The 21,112-nt window shown below is 47.2% G+C and overlaps 1 protein-coding gene across 4 annotated transcripts in view; it reads left to right on the forward strand.

Moving 5' to 3' along the window:
• Positions 1 to 1,100: 1,100 nt before the first annotated feature.
• Positions 1,101 to 21,112, forward strand: part of IQSEC1 (IQ motif and Sec7 domain ArfGEF 1) — a 337,453-nt gene continuing 317,441 nt past the window's right edge. For 3 of the 4 annotated variants that reach the window (XM_030501803.1, XM_030501811.1, XM_030501804.1), the window contains exon 1: positions 1,102 to 1,564. In XM_030501803.1, coding sequence (XP_030357663.1) covers positions 1,299 to 1,564 — 266 coding nt within the window. In that variant the 5' untranslated portion in view covers positions 1,102 to 1,298. Of the gene's footprint in view, positions 1,565 to 21,112 lie in introns of all 4 variants that reach the window. The other variant, XM_030501810.2, reaches the window with a different exon arrangement.

Genomic DNA, 21,112 nt, shown 5'->3' on the forward strand with positions numbered 1-21,112 from the left:
TGGGACATGCCCACAGGCAGATGGGGCGACCCCAACCTCCCCGCAGCCGCTGCCAGCCCCTCGGCCTGGCTCTGCTCAGGCAGTACTCCAAAGCCATGCGCCATGGAGTCAGTCTCAACACCAGGAGAAAGGGCTTGTGCTTTTTGTGCTTTACTGACAGCAGAAACGGCTGCTCCGAGAGAATTGTGCTAATTGAAAACCTGCGAAGTTTAAAGGTAAAGAGGTAGAAAAGCGAGGGGGGAAAAAGGAGACATTGAAAGGAAGAAAGGAGAAAAACGCATCTTCACCTTTCCATCTCCTTCCTGCAGTATCTCCCTCTGTCTTCCTTTCCTATGCCCGGTTTCCACAAGCATTCCCAACACGCCTTCAGTGGGGAAGACACAGGACCCACACCTCAGCAACTTTTCTTGGCTTGACGCAGCCTTAACGGGAATCAGCGTTTCACCCAGGGCGGTTCTGGGTGTCCGTCCAGGCTGCTGACGGGAGAGGCAGGGTCCAGCCACCCGACCCGAGGGCGCTCGGCCAGACCCCGGGTGCGCAGCGGGACAGCCCCAGCCCCGGGGCACCGCCGCCCCGGGGCTCTCGGAGCAGTCAACAGCCGCTTCGGGGTCGGCTCTGCTCGCAGCCCGGGTCCCGCTAACACCGCGCTGCTGCCCGGGCCGTCTCGGCACCGCCGGGCACAGACACCCCGGGGCCGGGCCGAGCTCCCCCCACACCTCTCCGGGCCCGGCGGCGCCCACCGCGCCCGCGGAAGGGTCCACGGACTGGCGCGGGGATGGGATGAGATGGAATGGGATGTGCCGCTCCGCGGAGCCCGCTCAGCCCCCCGGTGGCGGCAGCGGCTACTTAAAGCGCATCGCCGGGCTCGGCGGGCGAGCGGCCCCGGCGCAGAAGCAGCCCTGGCCGGCGGCGGGCTCCCATGCCCGGCTGCAAGCTCGGCGGGGCGCTGCCAGGCGGCGGCTCTGGCGGGGCGGGACAGGACAGCGCCCGTGCGCCAGCGGCGGCGGCGGCAGCAGCACCGGGACTCTGGGCGGCTCCGGCGGCGGCGGCTCTGCCCTCGCTCGGCGGTGGGGAGCCGAGCATCAGCAATGGCGGCTGGGGCCGGGAGCCGCGGCGCGCCGCTCCTCCGCCTGCCCAGGCAGGCGCTGCACTAGGAGGGGAAGCGCGGAGCTCGCAGGGGGGCTGGTTTCCGGCGGGTTATTTATTTCTTCCCTCTTGCTTAAGTTCCCAGCGGAGCGGGCTGGCCGGCACCTGCGCCCCCCGCCTGCCTCCCGCAGGGTGAGAGGTGTGGAGAGGCCATGGAGAGCCCCGCCGAGAACCCCAGCAAGGCGGCGGAGTACCTGAAGGAGCTGAACAAGATCATTGAGACACAGCAGGAGCTGCTGGAGAAGCAGAAACGGAGGATAGATGAGCTGGAGCAGCAAGTGGCCAAGTTGTACCACGAAAACGCCTGTCTCCAGGACGAGCATCACCGGCACCTGGCCACATGCAGGCTGCAGCAGGGCGGCCCCCCCGCGCTCCCGGGGCTGCTCGGCGCCATCCCGGAGCACACTAGGCACGACAAGTAAGCGCTGTTGGGGGAGTCTGCCCCCTTTTCCAGGAGGGGGTTCCCGTAGTAGGGCTTTTCTTTCTCCTCTGTCGTCTCCTGCCTTCGGTTTCCCAAAGCTGCCTCGCGTATGAGCCTTGGGAAGCCGCGGGATTCCTGGCGGTGTGTGCCCGGGAGCGGGCTCCGCTCTGCCCAGTTGGGTGGGGGGGGATGTCCGTCGCCGCGCAGCGGTGCAGGTCAGAGGGGTAGCTTCGGTCCTTGTTTCAATCCTATCAGGGTGCTGGTGCCTCACGGGTTCTCTAGCCGGGATCCCGTGGAGAGCCCGGCCGGGGCTCCCCTGGGCGGGCTTCTCCGCCCGTCGTGCCTGCGGCTTTTTGGGGCTCCCGGTTAGCGGCGGCAATGGGGCCGGGAGAAGCGGGGCGAGCTCTGCCCTCTCTCCCCGGCCTGATCCCGCTCGGGGCGCGGGGTGAGGCCCCCTGTGCTCACGGGGGTGCCCGGGGGGACCGGTGAATACCGGCGAGTCGCCGCGGTCCGCGATCGCTCCGGCCGCCGCTCGTTCGGCCGCTGTTCCGCGCCGCTCACCGGGCGCTGCTTCACAGGCGCTCTCGGGCAGCAGCGACTACGGTCGCGGCGCTTTCCCGACGTGTTTGTACTGTCAGAAAAGTATTTCGGACTTGGTTCTGCTCGGGTGGAGTGGGACGAGCAGCGTGTTGGAGCGCCCGTACAGCACAATGGGCTGTTTGTAACCCGGCGCACTCGCGTTCCCCGTGTTCCGAACCCAACCCCCGGCTCTACGCGGCGGTTTTCTCTCGCAGCCCCGGGCGAGCGCTGCTCCCGTCCCGCACCGGCTGTATGCGCGTGTGTGTGGGACACCCCCCGTTCGGGTCTCCCGTCTGGGGGTACCTGGCAGTGTGGGCTGGGGCAGGGGCTTCCGCGGCCCTGGGCGCTCCTTCCTCCTCCTCAGGGCGCCGATGGGAGCGGGGAAGACCTGCGGGGAGCGGCGCCTTCGGGGGACTGTGTCCGCGTGGAAGTGCTGCTGCTGCCGCCTCCGGAGCCCGAGCCCGCGGTGCTCGGAGCTCGCTCTGCTCAGGGCGCTGCTGGGAGGTGGGGGACATGCGGGAAGGGTGGCTGGTCTCTCGGGGCCCCTTTGCCGGCTCGTGCTTCCAGGTGCCTGGACAGCGATGTCTATGAAACTGAGCAAGTAGCTCCTTAAACGGACTGGAGAGCACACGGCGTCATTTACCAATCAATCCCTTAAGAAGAGCTCTTTCCAGAAAGTGTGGAGTATCTATACAGATCCTACCCCGTGCCTCCATGTCTAGTACTGGAGGATTTTTTGTGGCTGTGCTTCTAATACAAGATGTCAACTCAGCTATCTTGTCCCATTTGTCTTCTGCAAACGACGTTACTAAGAATTGTACAAATGGCTTGCTGTGTCTGATAATATTTCTCTTCTCCAGCCCAAGATTCATTTGCAGAGCCCTCTTTGGGCAGGCAGCTCTGGGCACTGGGAGGCTTTTACGTCTCTTAAGTGGATTTGATGCTGGGATCAGAATTAATCTGGGATATTTATGGCAGAGTTGTATTGCTTTGAGGCATAGCCTGCAGGGCTTAGTGGAGAGACAGCCCTCGGCCTGAGCCTGCTCTTGGGCTGGGCCCTCTGCCTGTGTGTGTCTATGGGGAGTCATATTTTCAGGGCCACCTTCATCTGAGGAATACTGTTTTGCCCTAGAATTGTCCCACATCTGCCTGTCAACCCCTCTCCTTGTAGGGAGTGAGCCCATTCTGGTCTGCAGAAGACCCTGCTTCCCTGGGTGACAAGGACAGCACATGGGGCTCTGGCAGGGGATGCAGAGACCTGGCTGTGTGCGAGCAGGGGCACACAGCCAGCCACAGCTTCAGCTTACTCTCACTGGGTGCAAAAGATAGAGGAAGCCTCCAACTTGGGAAATTGAAAATACTGTTGTTTGAGAGTCCTCTCCCATTCCCACAGATGTCTTGGCTTTCTGAACACCAAACCTGCACGTTCTGGATGCCTGCAGCTTCCTTTTCAGAGGCTCAGCCTTGGTTTCTCCAGAATTAAACACTGTGTGCACCTTGTGTGTGGTTGGGTGGGCAATCAAGATCCCTCGTCTGCTGAAGCTCAGCATCGGCTGTCAGTGGTGCCTGTTCAGGGTGTTAAAGGGAGGCTGTGAGGTGGCATGTGCAGCTTGTCCGCTCCTGCCCCTGCACACAGTCCCCCCCATCTGCCCCTTCACAGGCAGCAGAAGTGCCTTGTGCCTGAGTGCCAGCGGAGATCTGCTCTTCTTTACCCTCCAGTGCCTCAAGGCTGAAATGACTGGAATCCTCCTTAAAGGAAACTGGGCTTCGCTGAGCCTAATACACAGCGAAATCAGTACTTTTGGGAAGTCATCTCTAGCACTTGTGCCTTGAGATGGAATCAGATGTTTCTAAACTTGTGCAGCAGTTGTACCTGTGTGCAGCAGGTGTGGATCACTGATGCTGTAGTGCCAAGGCAGCTGTTTCATATTACCAAGTGGAGGTTAATGTCTGTGATACAAAAATGAGCATGGAAATGTTATACAAGAGAATATGCTTATCATTAGTTCTTGTACTTAATCAAAGATAGCTAAAAAACCCCCAACAACCGAGCAGCAAAAACCCTAGAAGTCCTAAAATTTTTCAGATCTTACAATAGGAAGAATATACAGCTGAAGGCTGCTTGGATAGTTTGGAAAACCAGCGTATTTTAGCTGGATGTCTTGTGAGGTGGGGAACTGTCAGTGCCCTCTGTGATAGACTTCTGGAGGGAAAACCCATGAGTCCAGGAAGGTAAAACTATTCTGGTTTGTGTCCTTCCAAAAAAAGGCCCCAGAGAAAGGAGGTTTTGCTGTGTAGGTGGTGATCTGGGGGAGGGAGGAGCGGAGGGATGGATCAGTGGGTGCAGATGTTATCCTGCACGGAGGACACACCAGAAAAGGTTTGGGTGCTGTTTCACTTCATTCTGTAGTAATTTGCTGAGTGCAAATCAACCTCAGCATCTGCAAGTGGAGCTGAAGATAATTAGTTGATCACAAGCTTTGTTAGATGTAATGAATCAGCATGTTAAAGATAACAATTGGTATTTAACTCATTAGGTTGCATAAGGCTAATTTCCAGTTAATCCATTTTATTTAACATCTGAGAAAACAGCAAGAACTCCTAAAGCTCAGATGCTCAATGGAAGGTTCAATGCATCCATCCTGGTAATGCACTTTTTAGTGTAAGTATGTACAAACAGATGTACTGGATCTTCTCAAATCTGGGCAAATGCCACTTTTCCAGCTCTGGAAATTCAACACCAACTTAGGGAGTTAAAAACCAAGTTAAAAACTGTGCTGCTGTTGCAGTGAGAAGGTCCCTGGTCAGAGTTTGGGCAGGAGGTGGGGAATGATATCTGCTGAGAGGGAGTAGTGTTAGAGAGCTGTTATCTGCACCTCAGCCTGATTTCTGCACCTGCTCTGATTTGTTTTGGAAATGCATCTCAGGCTGGCTTTGTTCTCCAGGGAAAACCAGCCACAACCCGGGGCTGTACGAAACCTGGCTGTGTCTAGAGGATACTCTGAGTCTCGGCTGAGGTGTGTGTAGTGCAGTCTAGTGAGGGGAGGTTGTTGCTCTGGTGACAGTCACATGTGAAGACAGCTTTATGGCCTCCAGAAACAGAGCTTGTGGCATTGCGTGTCTCTGTCAGCACTGCGTGCTGCCCTGCACACAGGCTCAGCAGGAGAACAGAGATCGCATTAGGATAGAGACCAGCCTGACTTTGTGTTTTGGTTTGGTTTTTCCCCTCCAGAGATGTCCTTCACTGAGGCAGCCTGTTCATGTGATGTAAATCCTGTTTTACTGCCTGTGCTGTGCTTGAGCTGCAGCTTGTTTTTGTTTGCTTTAATGAAGGTATCCAGCATCTGTTAAAGTATGCTCATGTTTGGGCAAGATTTTGCTTTCTCTGCCTTCTTGTCAGCACAGATGTAGCTGAAGTGCTTTTGTTAGGTCCTCCTTCCACATCAGCTCTGTAGGGAAGTGTGATTTGTGACTGACTCTTGCTGGAAGAAGCCTGCAGTAGAAACACAGTAATTACCAAAAGATGCATCTCTACCTAATTAGCTTGTTTTGCTCATGAAGAGTATATTTATGTGGAAAGCACAGTTTGTGTCCAAAATGAACAGTTTTTGAGCAACCTGCTCTAGTGGAAGGCATCCCTGCCCGTGGCAGGGGGTTGGAACTGGATGAGCTTCAAGGTCCCTTCCAACACAAACCATGTTGCATATTCTGTCAGCCCTACAGCTGACGGGCATGGCATAATTCTGAGGTTGGGCAGAATGTGAGCTTGCCTCTTCAAATAACTGAAAACAAGTCTATCTGCTTTATTTTCACTATATAACTGGAGCAGTCTGACTACCGAGTGATGAGGGTAAGGGTTTGACACTGAGGGGAGTGCTTTTGCTTTTGAAGTGCTCATTTCAGCATCATTAGTGTGATTTGTACATCAGCAGATGAGTGAGCATCTCTCAGAACAGGCGTTTGTTGTTCTGGCAGGCTGGAGGAAATCGATGTGTAATAAGATAGGAACTTGCTAACTAAACTCAGCTAAATTATTTTGGGTCTCTGTTGAAATATTGGCAAATTTTTGTACTTAGTATCTGCTAAATGTTAAGCTAAATGATATCGCATAGAGACAAATTAATCTGAGAACTGGGTATGGACTGTATAACTAATAAAACAAGGGGTGGGCAAAAAGCACAGTGATGGCAAGAGAAGAGGCTGGTATCAAGGAAGTTCCTGGGAAATCAGAAGAGGAAGAGAAAAATAAAGAAAACAGTGAAAATGCATGCTATTCTGGGAGAGGAAAACCAGTGCAGCAGAAAGTAACCCATGCAGTAACATAGTGAGTTTAAAGATAGGTTTACTTTTTTCAACTTTTGAATCTAAACTGTCCATTTAAAGCAGAGCAGACCTAGAGGATTTGAAGTACTCAGTGGAACTGAAATCCTTCCCTAACAAAGCCTTTTATGCTGCTGGCCCAGGACACAACTCTTGAGTTTCCTAACTTTGGAGTTCTTGTGCTCTGGACTTTAAGAACAAAGACCATTTTCATGCTAGTTAGGGCTTTGATGGTCTTCCTTATGAATTCACTGTCAAGGAAACTGAAATGTGCTTCCAAAGATCTGCTTGTGGAAAATATTTGGCAGTGTTCATGGGTCCAAGATCCTCAGTGAGCAAATGAGAGCTGCTGTGATTACCATGAGTCAACTATATCTGAAGATCCTCTTACCTCTCCTCCAGGAAACCTCCAGAACAAGCCTGTAGATGATGCTCTATCTGTATATTGTTTACCAGTAGTGTACTGACTGCTGCCCATTTCTCATGTGACGCCTGTAAGGGAAGCCCCAGGTCACCCTGCTGGTTATTCCTGGAGCCCATAGCGGCGAGTTCAGGGTGCAGGAGACAGGCACTTGAACTTGAGCAGCTGTGTGCTCAACTTCTGAAGAGCTGCGAGTGTGGGGCAGTAGATTGTTGTCATGAGGCAATGGCTCCTGGGTCAATCCTAAAAATTAGTGTGATTCCCACTGTAGTAACTGCCACTTGTCAACAGGCACGTTTTTACTTTGTAAAATTGTATTAGTTATGGCACTGAAAAACTACATAGAAACATGGGAGCAGAAGCAGACCTGTTCCTCACAAATGTGCCAGGCACAGCACTGCTCATAGAATTACAGACTGGTTTGTGTTGGAAGGGACCTGAAAGTTCAGCCAGTTCCAGCCCCCTGCCACAGGCAGGGACACCTTCCACTAGAGCAGGTTGCTCCAAGCCCCTGTGTCCAACCTGGCCTTGAACACTGCCAGGGATGGGGCAGCCACAGCTTCTCTGGGCACCCTGTGCCAGCGCCTCAGCACCCTCACAGGGAAGAGCTTCTGCCTCAGAGCTCATCTCAATCTCCCCTCTGGCAGGTTAAAGCCATTCCCCTTGGCCTGTCCCTACAGGCCCTTGTCCAAAGCCCCTCTCCAGGTTTCCTGGAGCCCCTTTAGGCACTGGAGCTGCTCTAAGGTGTCCCCTTCAGGAGCCTTCTCTTCTCCAGGCTGCCCCAGCCCAGCTCTCTCAGCCTGGCTCCAGAGCAGAGCTGCTCCAGCCCTCGCAGCAGCTCCGGGGCCTCCTCTGGACTCACTCCAACAGCTCCACGTCCCTCTTGTGGTGTTGCCCCACAGCTGGATGCAGGACTGCAGGGGGTCTTAGAAGAGCAGAAGACCTTTTGAAGACCTTGGCTTCCTGGTGAGCGAGTGATGCTAAACTTAGTCCTCATCCACTGAGGGTAACAAACCTTTGGAAGAATGTACAGGGTAGAAGACATGCATTTCTGAATCTAAGTCGCAGTCTTGCTGGCCTGGTTATTTGCATGAGAAGACAAATCTCCACCAGCCTTTAGGGAAGGTGTCTTCTGGCAAAAAAATAAATAGCAGCTTTTTTGAAAATCTGAAGCAAAATACATCACTTTCAAGTATCTGTAGGAAAAATTTACTCAATGGCAGATCACAGGAACTATGAGGAGAAAAGAATAAGTATTTCAAGGTGTTTTCTTACAGCATACTGATGGGGGAGTAAATTATTAAAATTAAAATAGTAAATTATTAAATGCTTCTTGCAAGTAGCATCTCAAAAAGAGTAATCTAATTTTTTTAGACCCAGTAGAACAAGGGGCTTTTATTCATGTGCTGGTCATGAGGTGGAGCTGCTCTGCTGGGTCCTGTGTTGAATGCCAGACCTCAGCCTTTAGAGGCTGAGTTTCTGCACGGAGCAGTTGCAGAAGTGCCTGGGTTCCTCCAGGACTCCAGGGGTACAAGGCTGGTTGGGAACAGCCACAGTTGCTTCTGAAGTCCCAGTTTTGACACAGACTTTGTGGTGCCTGTGTGGTCCCGCTGTGCAGTCCTGCAGAGCATGGCATTACGCTGAGTTTCCCCTGGGTTTATGGCTCATTTGGGATGATGGTCCCTAATATTGGATGAGTTACTTACAAAGTAGGCAGCCTATAGCCAGGCGAGTGAGGTTTTTGTTACTTGGAGCCTTTTCCTGCCTCAGGGCTCCTGCTGTCTGCATGCAGGTGGCAAGGAGGTCACCTCAAGCTAGTCACCAAGGGAGTGTGTGGAAGCTTCTTAGGTAAGTGGATTTTGCAGGTCTGAAGTACTTCCTGATGCACAGCCCACACTTGCATTATTCTAATGTGATCCTATCGTTCCTGCTCATATCCCTCTATTATGTTAATTCACCCTTTCTGGGTTTGCAGCCTGCACATACTCTGACTATTGTTGCCAGGCTCCTGTCTTTCATCCGAGCTGCGGGAGGCTGTGAATGAGGTGGTTGTAATTCCATTCTGCCTGCATCCTTGCCTAATTGTAGTGTTTTTCTCAGCAGAATTGTTGAATTAGATATTTGGACAATCCGAGCAGCCTTTGGTACAGCAGAGCAGCGTGACTTGAAGAGATAGTATGCAGTAGTCCATCCGGCTGCATTTTACATGTGAACAGCTACCGGCTGTGGTAGCTGGTACTGATGTGGGCTGCTTTTTTTTAACCCACCCCCTTTGCTGGGGGACTCCTTGGCAGATTCTTCATGGTATTTCTTTGAAATAGCAGAGTTGTCAGCTGCTGTAGCTCCCTGTGTTACAGTAGAGCAATGCTGGGTTGTGCTAGCTGGAAATCTGGGTAAGAACTATCACCCTCTGATGGACATTGGAAATGGTATTGTGTTTAAGGACAGAAGTAGGAGTGAGAGGTGTTCCGTTAGTCCTCACTGGTGACCTGTTGTCTGTCTTCAGCAGAACTGAGCGCTGATAATGATTGCTGTTTTACAGATGGGTAAGTCAGTGTTAAAGTTAACCATCATCTCTTAATAGGTTGCTCAGAGATTGAGGTGAGAGATGATTGTATTAAATATCACACTCGACAAGCTGGTTGAAATCTTGGGTTCCTCCCTGGCTTTAGACCAACCTGTTTGTTTTTAAAGATGTTATTTGTATGGTTAGTGTGTTAGAAAACCCACATGATGCTGCTGTAAAGTGGCCAGAATCTTTCAGCAGGGTGAGTGCTGTAAAAGGACACAGCTTTCACAACAGAGGCTGCAAACCGGGGCCTTGCATTCCTCAAACAGCCGGGGAGGTAAATACGTCTCTGGTTACCACCGCCGTGGTTCTGCGGGAGCCCCGCTCCAGCCCCCACAGCAGCAGGTCGGTCTGGGGGGCTTGTGCTCCCTCTGCCGTCTGCCTTTTAAACTGCTCACCATAGCTTATATATACGTACACGCAGACACATAGTGTACACGCATGTACACTGTAGCATCTGCTTTTGAATGGCAGCATCTGTACTACTTCTGTATCTCTCCAAAGCATTATAAAGTATATGAACGTGGCTAAAGATTTCTCATGATTATTTTTGATTCCTTCCAGTGGTTTAAAGTGCAGAGGTAAACTTTCTTTTCAAATACTACTACTTTAAAACATAGAAAAGAAATTACCCTGCTGTAAGGCATCGTGTGGACTGAATGAGTCTTACTGCGGTGCTAGAGAAGAGAAATATTGCTACTCTGTAGCTCTCTGTAGCAATTGATTGAAACATAATATACATTATTTGCATGTTAATAAGATTTCTAGTCAGAGTTCCCTGACAAACATGATTAGACAAAGACATACACGTAATACAGCTTTTGCCACACCACAGTAATTGAGATTTACCAACTGTAAATGGCACTTTATTCTGAATAACTGGACAAATAAAGCAGAGGAGGGAAGTGGGGAAACGGTCCTTCTGCCCTTTTCAAAGCATAAGATGTCCCACAGCTTAGTGCCTACAACTGTGCCTATTTTCATTCTTTTTATTTGGCATATCTAAAATGTAGGTGTAAACTTGGGCAGCATGAAGTCTGTATGTGCGGAAACGGCTGTTGATCAAGGCGAGGTAAGGACCTGCTTCTTGAATGTTGTACTGATGAGCATTTGCACTAGCACTTACACCAAGCATTTCAGGGTCATATTTGGAGTCTAAACCACCATATTTTGCTGTTGCAGCCTCTGTTTGGAATTGGCTGTACTAGTTTTGCTGAGTGGTTGGAGCTGTGTAGCACTCACCAGCCAGTTCTCCTACAGCAACGCTGCTGTGGTAAACGAACCCTTACCGAATTCCCTGCTGCCAGTGTTGAACCAGTATCCACCACGCTGTACATCTGAAGAAGTTTGAATCACTGACTAACTGAGCTGGCTTTAATATGCTTTCTGTTTATTGAGAACAATGCTAAAACTACTATTTGTGCCACCTTCTCAATTTCTCCCACCTCTAATTTTCAAGCAGTTTGAGGCCTGTAAAATAAATCTTCAATTTCTGCTGCATTCAAACCTCTGTTACATTCCGGCTCCTGGGAGGATTTTAGTTTTCCCCTGTGTTTTTCCATTGTGGAGTGCCATGGGGATCATTGTAGGGTCCAGGATGTGTGAAAGCTGTTTTATGAAGATAATTACAGGCTTGTAGTTGCTTGGTTGGTTCAAAGTTGAATTAGAATTGAAAGGTGTCTGCTGCTTTTGCTTAACCAGCAGGTGACCTGAGGGGGGCCACATGCTGCCTTTCCTTAAAGGCTTCAATAGCTCTTGTGTGCTCTCAAGTTTTGGAAGGCAGGAATACAGCTTGGATCTCCTACATAGTACAGAAGACTTCTTAGTCCTGAAGATTATTGCCTAAGTCACTTTACTGGAGTCTTTAAAATTCACAGCAAGCAATTTTCATCAGCCTTAAGTGAACACTATAAGAATCCCTTTATAAAAATGTTGAGTTGTTTCAGAGCTTGGCTTTGGCTGCAGTGAAAATGGAGTATGTCCAGGTTAGGCTTGTTCAGAGATCACCTCTTCAGGGACCTGCTTGGTAGAGTACCATGGGATGAAGTCCTGGAGGGAAGAGGGGCCAGAGAAACCTGGTTAATATTCAAGGATGACCTCCTGCAAGCTCAGGAGTGATGCATCCCAACAGAGAGGAAGTTGGGCAGAAACGCCAGGATGAACAAGGAGTTCCCAGAAAAACTCAAAAGGAAGAAGGAAGCCTACAGAGTAGAAGCAAGGACAGGTAGCCTGGGAGGAATACAGAGAAATTGTCCAAAATGGTGCACACTTGGATGAGTAGAACTCAATAGCTAGTTGAGGTTGGTTACATATAAGAAATGGGATGTTTTAATAATATGAGGTGAAGGTGACCTCTGTTCACTTCACTAGTTGAAGTTCCCTTTATTTCAGACGTTCACTGCAGCAACATTTTGGTTTTCACTGTCTTTGTGGGGGTATAATGGTTCTCTGGTCATGCTTGGGGAATATCAAATCTGCTTGGCTGTCTTCTGCACACTATTGATGATCCTGGAAACAGGTCAAAATGTCGAGGATATATGTGAGATCTTCTAGACAAATGATTGTCTTCCAGCTGTGGTTCAAGCATGTCACATCATTCTGCAGGTGTGATCTCTTAGTGTGGCTTTTCTCAATTTACCAAGTTAGATTTCACAAGAATGATGAAATTTTGACAAACCAAAAGCAAGTAAAATTGCCTCTAATGTATTGTAATATATAAAAGTGTTCTTTTTGACATGGTTTCTTGGTGGGATAGATACATACAGCATTGAAACTTGAGGGCTGCTAGGAACTTCATGTACATCAAGCCTGTTGCAGAGGTAACTATTGTGGCTGTTCTGTGGGCACACTCTTTGATATGATGTTAACAGCTAAAGCATGAAAGTGCCACTTGTGCTCTGTGCATGTAATGGAAGTAAAGAGCCCGAGCCTTGCCCCAGGTCCTGTGTGGTTGCCATACACTGTGTGTCCAGGGGAGGCTGCAAACAGGCATTAATCTCCCACCCTGCACTGCAGCTGGGATGTTGTAACTGTGCTAAACTCAGAGGGAACTCTTAGCAATTCTGGTCACGATGGCTGCAGTGGAGCCGAGCTATCATTCTTCTTCATTCTTGCTGCTTACCTTGCTAGATTCACTTCATCTTCCTTTAACTAATGATTTCAAAGTAGAAACTGGTTCAGACTACAGTCTGCTTGATGGGCTTTTGTTCCCTTAATAGTTTCCTTAGTGGGGCAGATGTCTTCCTCCAGGAATGGAATTGTTATTCAAATCCAAACCAACTTGATATATCAGCATTTTAACTTTTTGGCTTGAGTGTCAGGATCTACTGGCACATGGATCCCAGGGTTCATGTGTATGGGGCTGCTTTTGTGCTGCATTTCAGATTGGCTTGCTTTAGATTATCCAGTGGTGTCTATTGTTCATAAGGAGGTAGGGCTAGTTATATATGAAAGGTCTCCATGGAAAGCAAGAATTCAGTTGTGTGAATATCCCTTTGGATTTTTGCTCATTACTAGAAGTTGATTAATGGTTCTTCATTGTGGAGAATAGATGTGGTTTGACTTTTTGTCTTGTATTCCATCTTTATATATAGACCCATAGCAGAAGCATTGGATTAATCTTGTTTCCAAGCTGGGGAAAGTGTGTACACCTAGAAGAACGTCTGCTTTAATCTATTCTTCTTCCTTCTTAGTTTTCTGCTTGGCCTAGGCAGGGCAGTAGATGGTGATTCTTAAACTGTAAGTATATTTTTGTTCGTAAAATCTGCTGCTAAAACCCATCACTTTTTTGTGATGTTAAAAAGACAAAATCACCCTCTGTCTTAATTCATGCACATAATGAAGATAACTAGAGTGCTGTAGAAGTCAGCAGGCTCCTCTTAGAAGCAAAATGGTTACGCCCAGCCCCTCCTCTTGGTGGCATCTTTGCCTCTATGAAGTAAATCACTGGGAGGATTTCCCTCTTCAAATAGCATAGTCTTTTCTTGTGTCAATCTCCCTGATTCAGGGACCTGAAGGTATTTATATGCAGAGGGCTGTGATCCAATGCAAATGAACTAGCTAGATTTGAATATGTTAAAATCTATATTCAGCTTTCAGGCTTGAGTCTATTTTAAGCTTTTAATTGAGTCCACCACTTCTTGAGTGCTTGAGATTGTCACGTGTCGAGAGAATGACTTTGTCTTGCAGAAGAGGAGAAGAATAATTTTTTTTCCTAATTTAACTAAAGTTTGTAGGTTTGGGTTGGAAGGGACCTTAAAGCTCATCCAGTCCCAACCCCCTGCCACGGGCAGGGACACCTTCCACTAGAGCAGGTTGCTCCAAGCCCCTGTGTCCAACCTGGCCTTGAACACTGCCAGGGATGGGGGATCCTTATAAAAGTAGAAAAAGTAACGAGGCATGTCTTCCCTTCCCCATCCCCCTGTCACTCTCCCCCATTCTCTTTCTCAATATAGTCACAACTTTAAGATGGTATAAATTTGCCTGTCTCAGAACTTTTCACTGAGAAACTGGTGCTGATATTGGTGCTCAGAAATGGATATCAGGCTTTCATCTTGTAGGGTTTTATCTGCTGGGGAGTGACTTTTCCCACCTGTGTTTTTTCGACTGTCTATTGACAGCAATCTTACCTCTACCCAAATGTGTCTGGTAAGAGTCGCTCCTAACCAAGAGCCTGAGGTTGGTTTATCTGTCCTCTTGCCTGTTCCCTCTGAAATCAAGGACCTATAATTTCTTCTAAACACATTACAGGGTTATGTTACTTTTCTTCAGGAAGGTGCTTTCTAGCACTGAGCTGTTCTCACTATGTAATGTGATACATTACCAGAACCTGCTGACGTAAGCCATGGTCTTCACTTCTAATTGCTCATGGAAAACATTATTTCCTTGACCTTACTTACCTTTAAGGGCTGTGTGCAGTATTAGAAACCTGTCTGATTATTTTACTCTAGAGTACAAAAAACTGCCGGTAAATCATGGGACCACTCTGGTTTGTCCAGAGTAGTGCATTGTCTGAGTCTCACATCTTTACTCCTGTGGGACTGTTGTTGTTTTAAGCAACTTCTTGCTGTATGAACACCTTCCAGATTTCTAAGCCATGATCAGCAGTGATGCTCTGTAAGTGTGGCATGGCGTGACCCTCTTGAGCTGTTCCGTGAGTCACCTTGCTGTGAATGAAGGAAATCATTAAACCTCTTTAACCTAGATGAAGCGCCCCTTTTAGATAATGTTATTTAGTTAAGAATATACTTTGCTTATGGTAACCTATGCAGGACACCTTGATATTGCCAAGACATTTAACTAACTTTACAAAGGTAAGTGTGAAGGTCACCAGAGTGTTGTTTAATTCCAGAGCTTGCCCAGGTTTGTGGTTTGGTCAGTCTTCATGCATTATGTTAATGTATGCTCTTGTAGCCTGCCTAAATGAATACATTGTGTAGAAGTGACTGTTTAGCAGTCTGCTATTGCAGTAATAAGTCCTAAGAAAAAGTGGTATGATGTGCTTTGGAATTCTGGGGCTAAATCAAGCCCATAAGACACTGAGCCATAATGCCAGCTGAAGGGCAGGCTCTTTGTCTCCTGTGAGAATCTGGCATGAATGGAACCAAGCCCTTGAGGTATGCTCTGGATTGTTTGGCTTATTGTTTAATGGAGAATCCAGAAAATGCCATGAAGTGGCTCACTCCTGTTTTGATAGACCTGGTTGTGATGCTGAGTGCCAAATACGCAGGTTAGTGGCTTTCCTTTTAAACCAGTTCTATGAAAAGAACTAAAAAGACCCTTTAGAGACTAATAGCTGATTTGTAAGTCATCATGCTCGTTGGTAGCTGGAATGCCAACAGTATCTCCAATCCATGTCACCTGCTCAACTGAGCACAGGATATTCACTTTACTCCTTGTGCTCAGCTGAATAGGTGTTTCTATGGGTGGAGAGTTAAGTGGGCAGTTCTTGCTTGGGCAGACATGATGCTGGTAGTGATCTCTCAGCTATCCTAGATCTGCTCCTTTTCCAAATAATAGGACTCTTTCAAGAAGTCTGTCTTAATAATTGATGTCCAATGTATTCTGTTACCTTCACCAGTTAAATTTGGAGAAAGGGAAAGGAACGGAAAAGACTCAAGTGTGCTGCCTGTGGCTTTCCTCCAACTTATCAGTTAGTGATTTTCACAGAATCCCAGACTGGTTTGTGTTGAAGGGATCTTAAAGCTCACCCAGTTCCAACCCCTGCCACGGGCAGGGACACCTTCCACTAGAGCAGGTTGCTCCAAGCCCCTGTGTCCAACCTGGCCTTGAACACTGCCAGGGATGGGGCAGCCACAGCTTCTCTGGGCACCCTGTGCCAGCGCCTCAGCACCCTCACAGGGAAGAGCTTCTGCCTCAGAGCTCATCTCAATCTCCCCTCTGGCAGGTTAAAGCCATTCCCCTTGTCCTGTCCCTCCAGACCCTTGTCCAAAGCCCCTCTCCAGGTTTCTTTAAGGTCTCCAGCTGCTCTAAGGTGTCCCCTTCAGGAGCCTTCTCTTCTCCAGGCTGCCCCAGCCCAGCTCTCTCAGCCTGATAATTTGAATTCTTCATCAGCAACAAAGTTGGGTTTTTGTTTTGTTTTGTTTTGTTTTATTTTTTTTCCCCTTTAATTTAAGCAGGTTGCTTCTCTTTCCAAAGGGTAATGAGAGTGCGGGGTAGCTTCATCTCCATGTATTAGGTAGATGCCTGGGAGATGGAAAAACTCTTTAATTAAAAAGTCTGACTTACTTGAGAGAGAAAGCTAAGTTGTAATAAGTAGTAATGCCTGGGATGTGGTGATAATAGCCAAAACAACTGCAATGCCTTGAGGACTGTGAAGCTTGTGATGCTGTCAAAGCAGATAAGTTGTCCTCTTCTCCCTTGGCTAATTTTGTATCTAATATAAAGTGTGGTGGTGATATTGCTCTCCCCTCTACACTTGGGAAAATGTAATGAATGAAGAATGGTTGAACATATCAGCTGCAGCTTTGCAGTTTGAGACCCCCTATACATTAACTGTTCTTTAAATTGAAAATCTTTCAAAGTTGATAAATTCCAGTGTTATTTTCCAGGCACAAATGAGTGAATTGAGGTTAAGTATCTTTGCAGGGTCATGTTTAATGTCGGAGGTCCTGGCTCCTAGTCCAGACGAAGTGTACCTGAGCAGCATCCTTTTCTCAAACTGGGAAACACGGCAGCATGGTGACCTCCGGTCAGCGTGGGCTGAGATCCTCGTTTGCAGGGAGACTTCAGTCAGGAGCATCACTCAGGCCTTTGACAGAAATTCTGATCCCAGTGCAGGATTATCAAAGCAGATGCAGCACTGAAGAGTTTCACTGACTCTACTAAAAGAAGTAGCTCTTGACTTACTCAAGCATGCAAGCAAAGTGATAGCAACTGCAAGGTCACTCCAAATGCTTGTGTGTCTTGCTCTGCTTGCATGCTAGCAAAGGGAAACAAAACCGAGATCAGGGCTTCTTCTGGAGATGGTTGTTTTATCACATTGTCTAGCACTATCATTACCTGCTATCCCAGGTATGGATCCAGTCCATATAAAGCATATGAATACCTTTGCATGCCAGGTGGGATGTCCTATTTTGGGGGACTTGGTGAGTGCAGCTTGTCTTGGTGGTTGTAACAAAGGCAGAAGGATGTCCCCCATTCCAGGTCATCATCTGCTCAGTGGTGGAGCTTGCTGCTTGGTATTCCCAGGCCTCCTGCTGAGGCTGTGCTCTAGTAAGCCAGTGAGCAGGGTGCCGGGGATGTTTGATGCAGTTCTAGTCAACATTTGGCTGTGAATCAAGTCCTATCATTTTGCTTGTAATATTCTTGTAGGAATAGGATGGTGTGGGCAGGCAAGGTGGGATCCCTCTCTAGTTTGACAAGAGGGAGGGGTTAGGTACTTGCTTAATAGCAATTGAATGTCCTTGGCATGGGTATATGTAACAAAATACTTGTAACAAAAGAGATTCTTCAATGTTTAAAAATACCCCTGTCTCCAGATACTGTGTTCCCAACCCATGCAGGTAAAGACTAAATAATTTCTCTGCTTAATTTATGATCTCTCCTGTGACTGGCTGCAGCAAGTGACTTTATTCTTCTTTTGCATTTTTCTTTCTCCTGGCCAATATTTCTCTGTTTGAAAGGCAAAGGCTCTTTCTGTCAATCCCGGTGCTTTCGAGGAGAGTTTCCTCATTCAGGAGCAGAGCTTATTTTTCCTGTTGTGTTGCAGTGCTGCTAGGAAGCTTGATTCTGTGCTTACTCTGCTTTGCTCTTCTAAAAGGACTACAGATACCCCCCCCCAAATCTAACTCTCTGCATTTGCCTAGCTTTCCTAGGCTCTGGGGAGTTTATATTTGGGATCCATCTGTTATCTTGGCCTCACATGACAATTTTATATGGGCTTGTTTGTTTTCACTTCCATTGTGTGGCTGCGAGTTGTTTGGACTTAAGCTTAACACCAGTATCTAATTCTCTGATGTTATACTGCCCACAGAGCTGCAGGTATTTTTATTTGGATGTGACCAGTAATCCCTATTAAGCATCAAAATCAGTGTCGAAGACTTCCTGTTGGTAGAACAGGATTAGAAACATCAAACTTATTAACTATTAATTATGCTATTTCTGTGTACAGTAGTTGCTTTTGGATCTTCTCCTTCAGTAGCTTTGGGAAAAGGGCTGTTGCTGAGGTGGCTGGATCTTCTGCACTTCTGGCCATTCTGGGATTCTTCATAAGACAGACTTTGAGCTGGCTGAATAGAGCGCTGCAGTAAGAAGGCAGGCTGAAAAACCTGGCCCTGCTCACTAACCTACTTTGGGAGCAAGAGAAAAATGACAAATCATGTTTCCCTCCATGTAAGTAACGTGGACAATGATTGAGACTTCAGGAAGCTTCCCTTCCATTTACCTAATAGCTTTTCTTTAAAACAAAATTAAACCCAAACACAACCAAACCCAACAACAAAACTACCACCAAAATTCTGTTTGATTCTAGTGGATTTCAGAACTCTTGCTTTATCTTACTGTAGCCAACAAACATTGCAGAGCAGCCACTGATACCCTTTTGTCCTTCCTCATACAACAATGTACTTGGTGTTGCACAGCTGGAGTGTGTAGTAAATATAGCACAGATAGTACTGAAGGGAAAAACAAGGTGTCTCTGTGTTAACCTGTTTCAGAGAGCATTACTTTCTCTGAGCTTACCACTCTGTGCACTTACTGCTAATATAACCTATCTGCTTGCTGTTGAAGAAGCTCCTTCCAGGAACTGCTGGGTGGGTAAGATGATGTTGAGAAATGCATTTCAGTCTTCTCACTTCATCTTAGACTGAGCCTGGAATGCATTGTTAATCTAATTCAAGCTGTTTCTCACTGTGCAGAAGAGAAAGATGTCATTTCCATCCTGCCTTCCCATGCTGTGGATTGTAGCCCGAGTGGATCAGCGGGGATTGGGGAGCTGTTGCCAAGTGCAGCAGCCATAAGGGGTGCAGGAAAACTGACTCCCCTGTCTGCCCTGGGAACTGGGAGTCATTTTCCCTCCTTGAAAACACATTTTTAGAGCTTTACAAATAAGAGTGATGTGGCTCAACTTATAACTGGAGGCAGTGATAAAGAGGCACAGTGAGAGTTTTATGCTGAGATCTGTATTTCTATGTAGAAAATAATATTTACAGTGTATTTGACTAAACAAGCCCTTGGACCTTGGTTTTTTCAGTGGCTGTTACTAACATGCGAAACATCCAAATAGAGTTTCACCTTAGAAAGCCTTTAAATTGTCCTCCTGTATAAACAGGATCTGACTGCTCTAAGTTGGATTTTCTTCTGGGTTTGGACTTTGAAGTATTTAAAGTTGAAAGCAGCTTTGTCTGCTGCTTTTTGGATAACAGATTTCCACAACTGGTGTTTATAATGATTTCAGGTATGTTTGCATTCTAGTATGTGTTCTTAGAATTGGGTTTTCTTGGGGTTTTTGGTTGGTGTTTTGACAAGTGGATGGACTTTGAGTTGTAACTACTTGCAGTTGTGAGTAACCATGAAACAATGTCCTAGTTCAGGAGTCTTTTGCTACTATACAACAGTTTAAGCACATAATGAATTTAATGAAAATTTACAACTAGGTTATGCTAAAGAAGAAATCCTGGCACTGCAGTAGGAAAGAGTTTAAGTTTGCTGTTACTTGGACTTAACAATTAAGAAAAACCCAAAGTGCAAAACAACCCCCCTCCCAAATAAAAGATCAAAAGGAATTGGTGTCTAGTCTCCTATTATTTAATTAAATGGATCAACCAGGAATGCTACTAAGTGGCAGTTCTACCCTAGGACTCTCAGTAGCTTGTACTGCTGTCAAAGCAACCTTGGCTAAAATTGAGTCTGTATTTTGCTTGTTGCCAATAGAAGTGCACTGCTGAGCAGCCAGGGAAGGCATCCCACCACAGGCTTGTTTGACTTGCTGCTTTCTGTGCTGTACATTCTTTACCACCATTTCTAAGTGAGTGTGTTGGAGATCCAAGCACCAGCAGATAAGGGATTACATCATGAATGCATGTAAATGTAGCTGGTAGGGTCTTCAGCACAGTTTCAGATGGAGTTTTACCATTCACATGTCAAGAGTGTTGTTGAAATTCAAGTTTCATGGAAGTAGGCGTAGGAAACCTAGTTACAGAGCTAGTGCTTTTTACTGCAACCATCTGGTGCTGGATCTTTGGCATTAATGAAGAACTTCTTCTTTATGTAAAGAAAGGCAAGAAAATCCTTCCAGACCAGTCAACCTAGAAAACATAAGACTTTTCCCCCCTCTCCTCTCTTCCTACTCTCCAGAAATGGAATTCGGAGAACCTACCACAAACACTGCATGAAATGCAGCTAAAAGGTGTCTGTGACAATGTCTCTTCTTGCTTAGAAGACAGTCACTGATATTTTTAATCCAAAGTCAGAAATTACTACTGTGCTTCTGTTGTCAGCACTGAAAAGTGTGGTTCAGGAAGATCTGAAGATTGGATGGTCTGTCTACAGCTTTCTAAGGAGTAGGCTCCCAGATTGTGATGGTTATAGATCTTTCTTGTTCTTTATTCACTTCACTAGAAGCTGAGGGTGTTGAAAAACTTCCTGAATTTCAGGAGGGATGGGGTCAGCTTGTCTAAAACTGGTTTTATTTTCCAGCCAGCTGGTATATAGCAAGTGTACCCATAGTGGTAACCTTATGTCAGTGTAATATAGCAAGTGAGGAGTCTTGAGATGCATACTTAAAAATAAACCCCCCTATTTAGTACTTATAAATTGAAAGAGTAGGCTTGATAAGTAAGAATTTAAGACTTCTTTCTCAAATGAATTAAAAGTTCATATGCTTTGGGGGGGGAGGGGAGGGAGTTCAGGGCAAAGATTATAAGATCATAGAATGTCTGAGTTGGGAGGGACCTTCCAACCCCCCTGCAGTGAGCAGGGACATCCTCAACTAGAGCAGGTTGCTCAGAACCACATATGGTAAAGTAACAATTGACAGCAAGTGTTGAAGAGCAAGGAACAGTCTGTGTAAGGATGTATTTGTAGCTCCATTATTATGGAAAATAGGTACAGAAGCATTGAATAAAGAAACATTATGCCTCACCCCTTTGACGTATGTGTCGCTCTGGTCCCTCACTGCCGTCCATTTCCTTAGGTG

This window comes from Strigops habroptila, chromosome 11 (genome assembly GCF_004027225.2).
Source record: "Strigops habroptila isolate Jane chromosome 11, bStrHab1.2.pri, whole genome shotgun sequence".
Taxonomy (NCBI): domain Eukaryota; kingdom Metazoa; phylum Chordata; class Aves; order Psittaciformes; family Psittacidae; genus Strigops; species Strigops habroptila.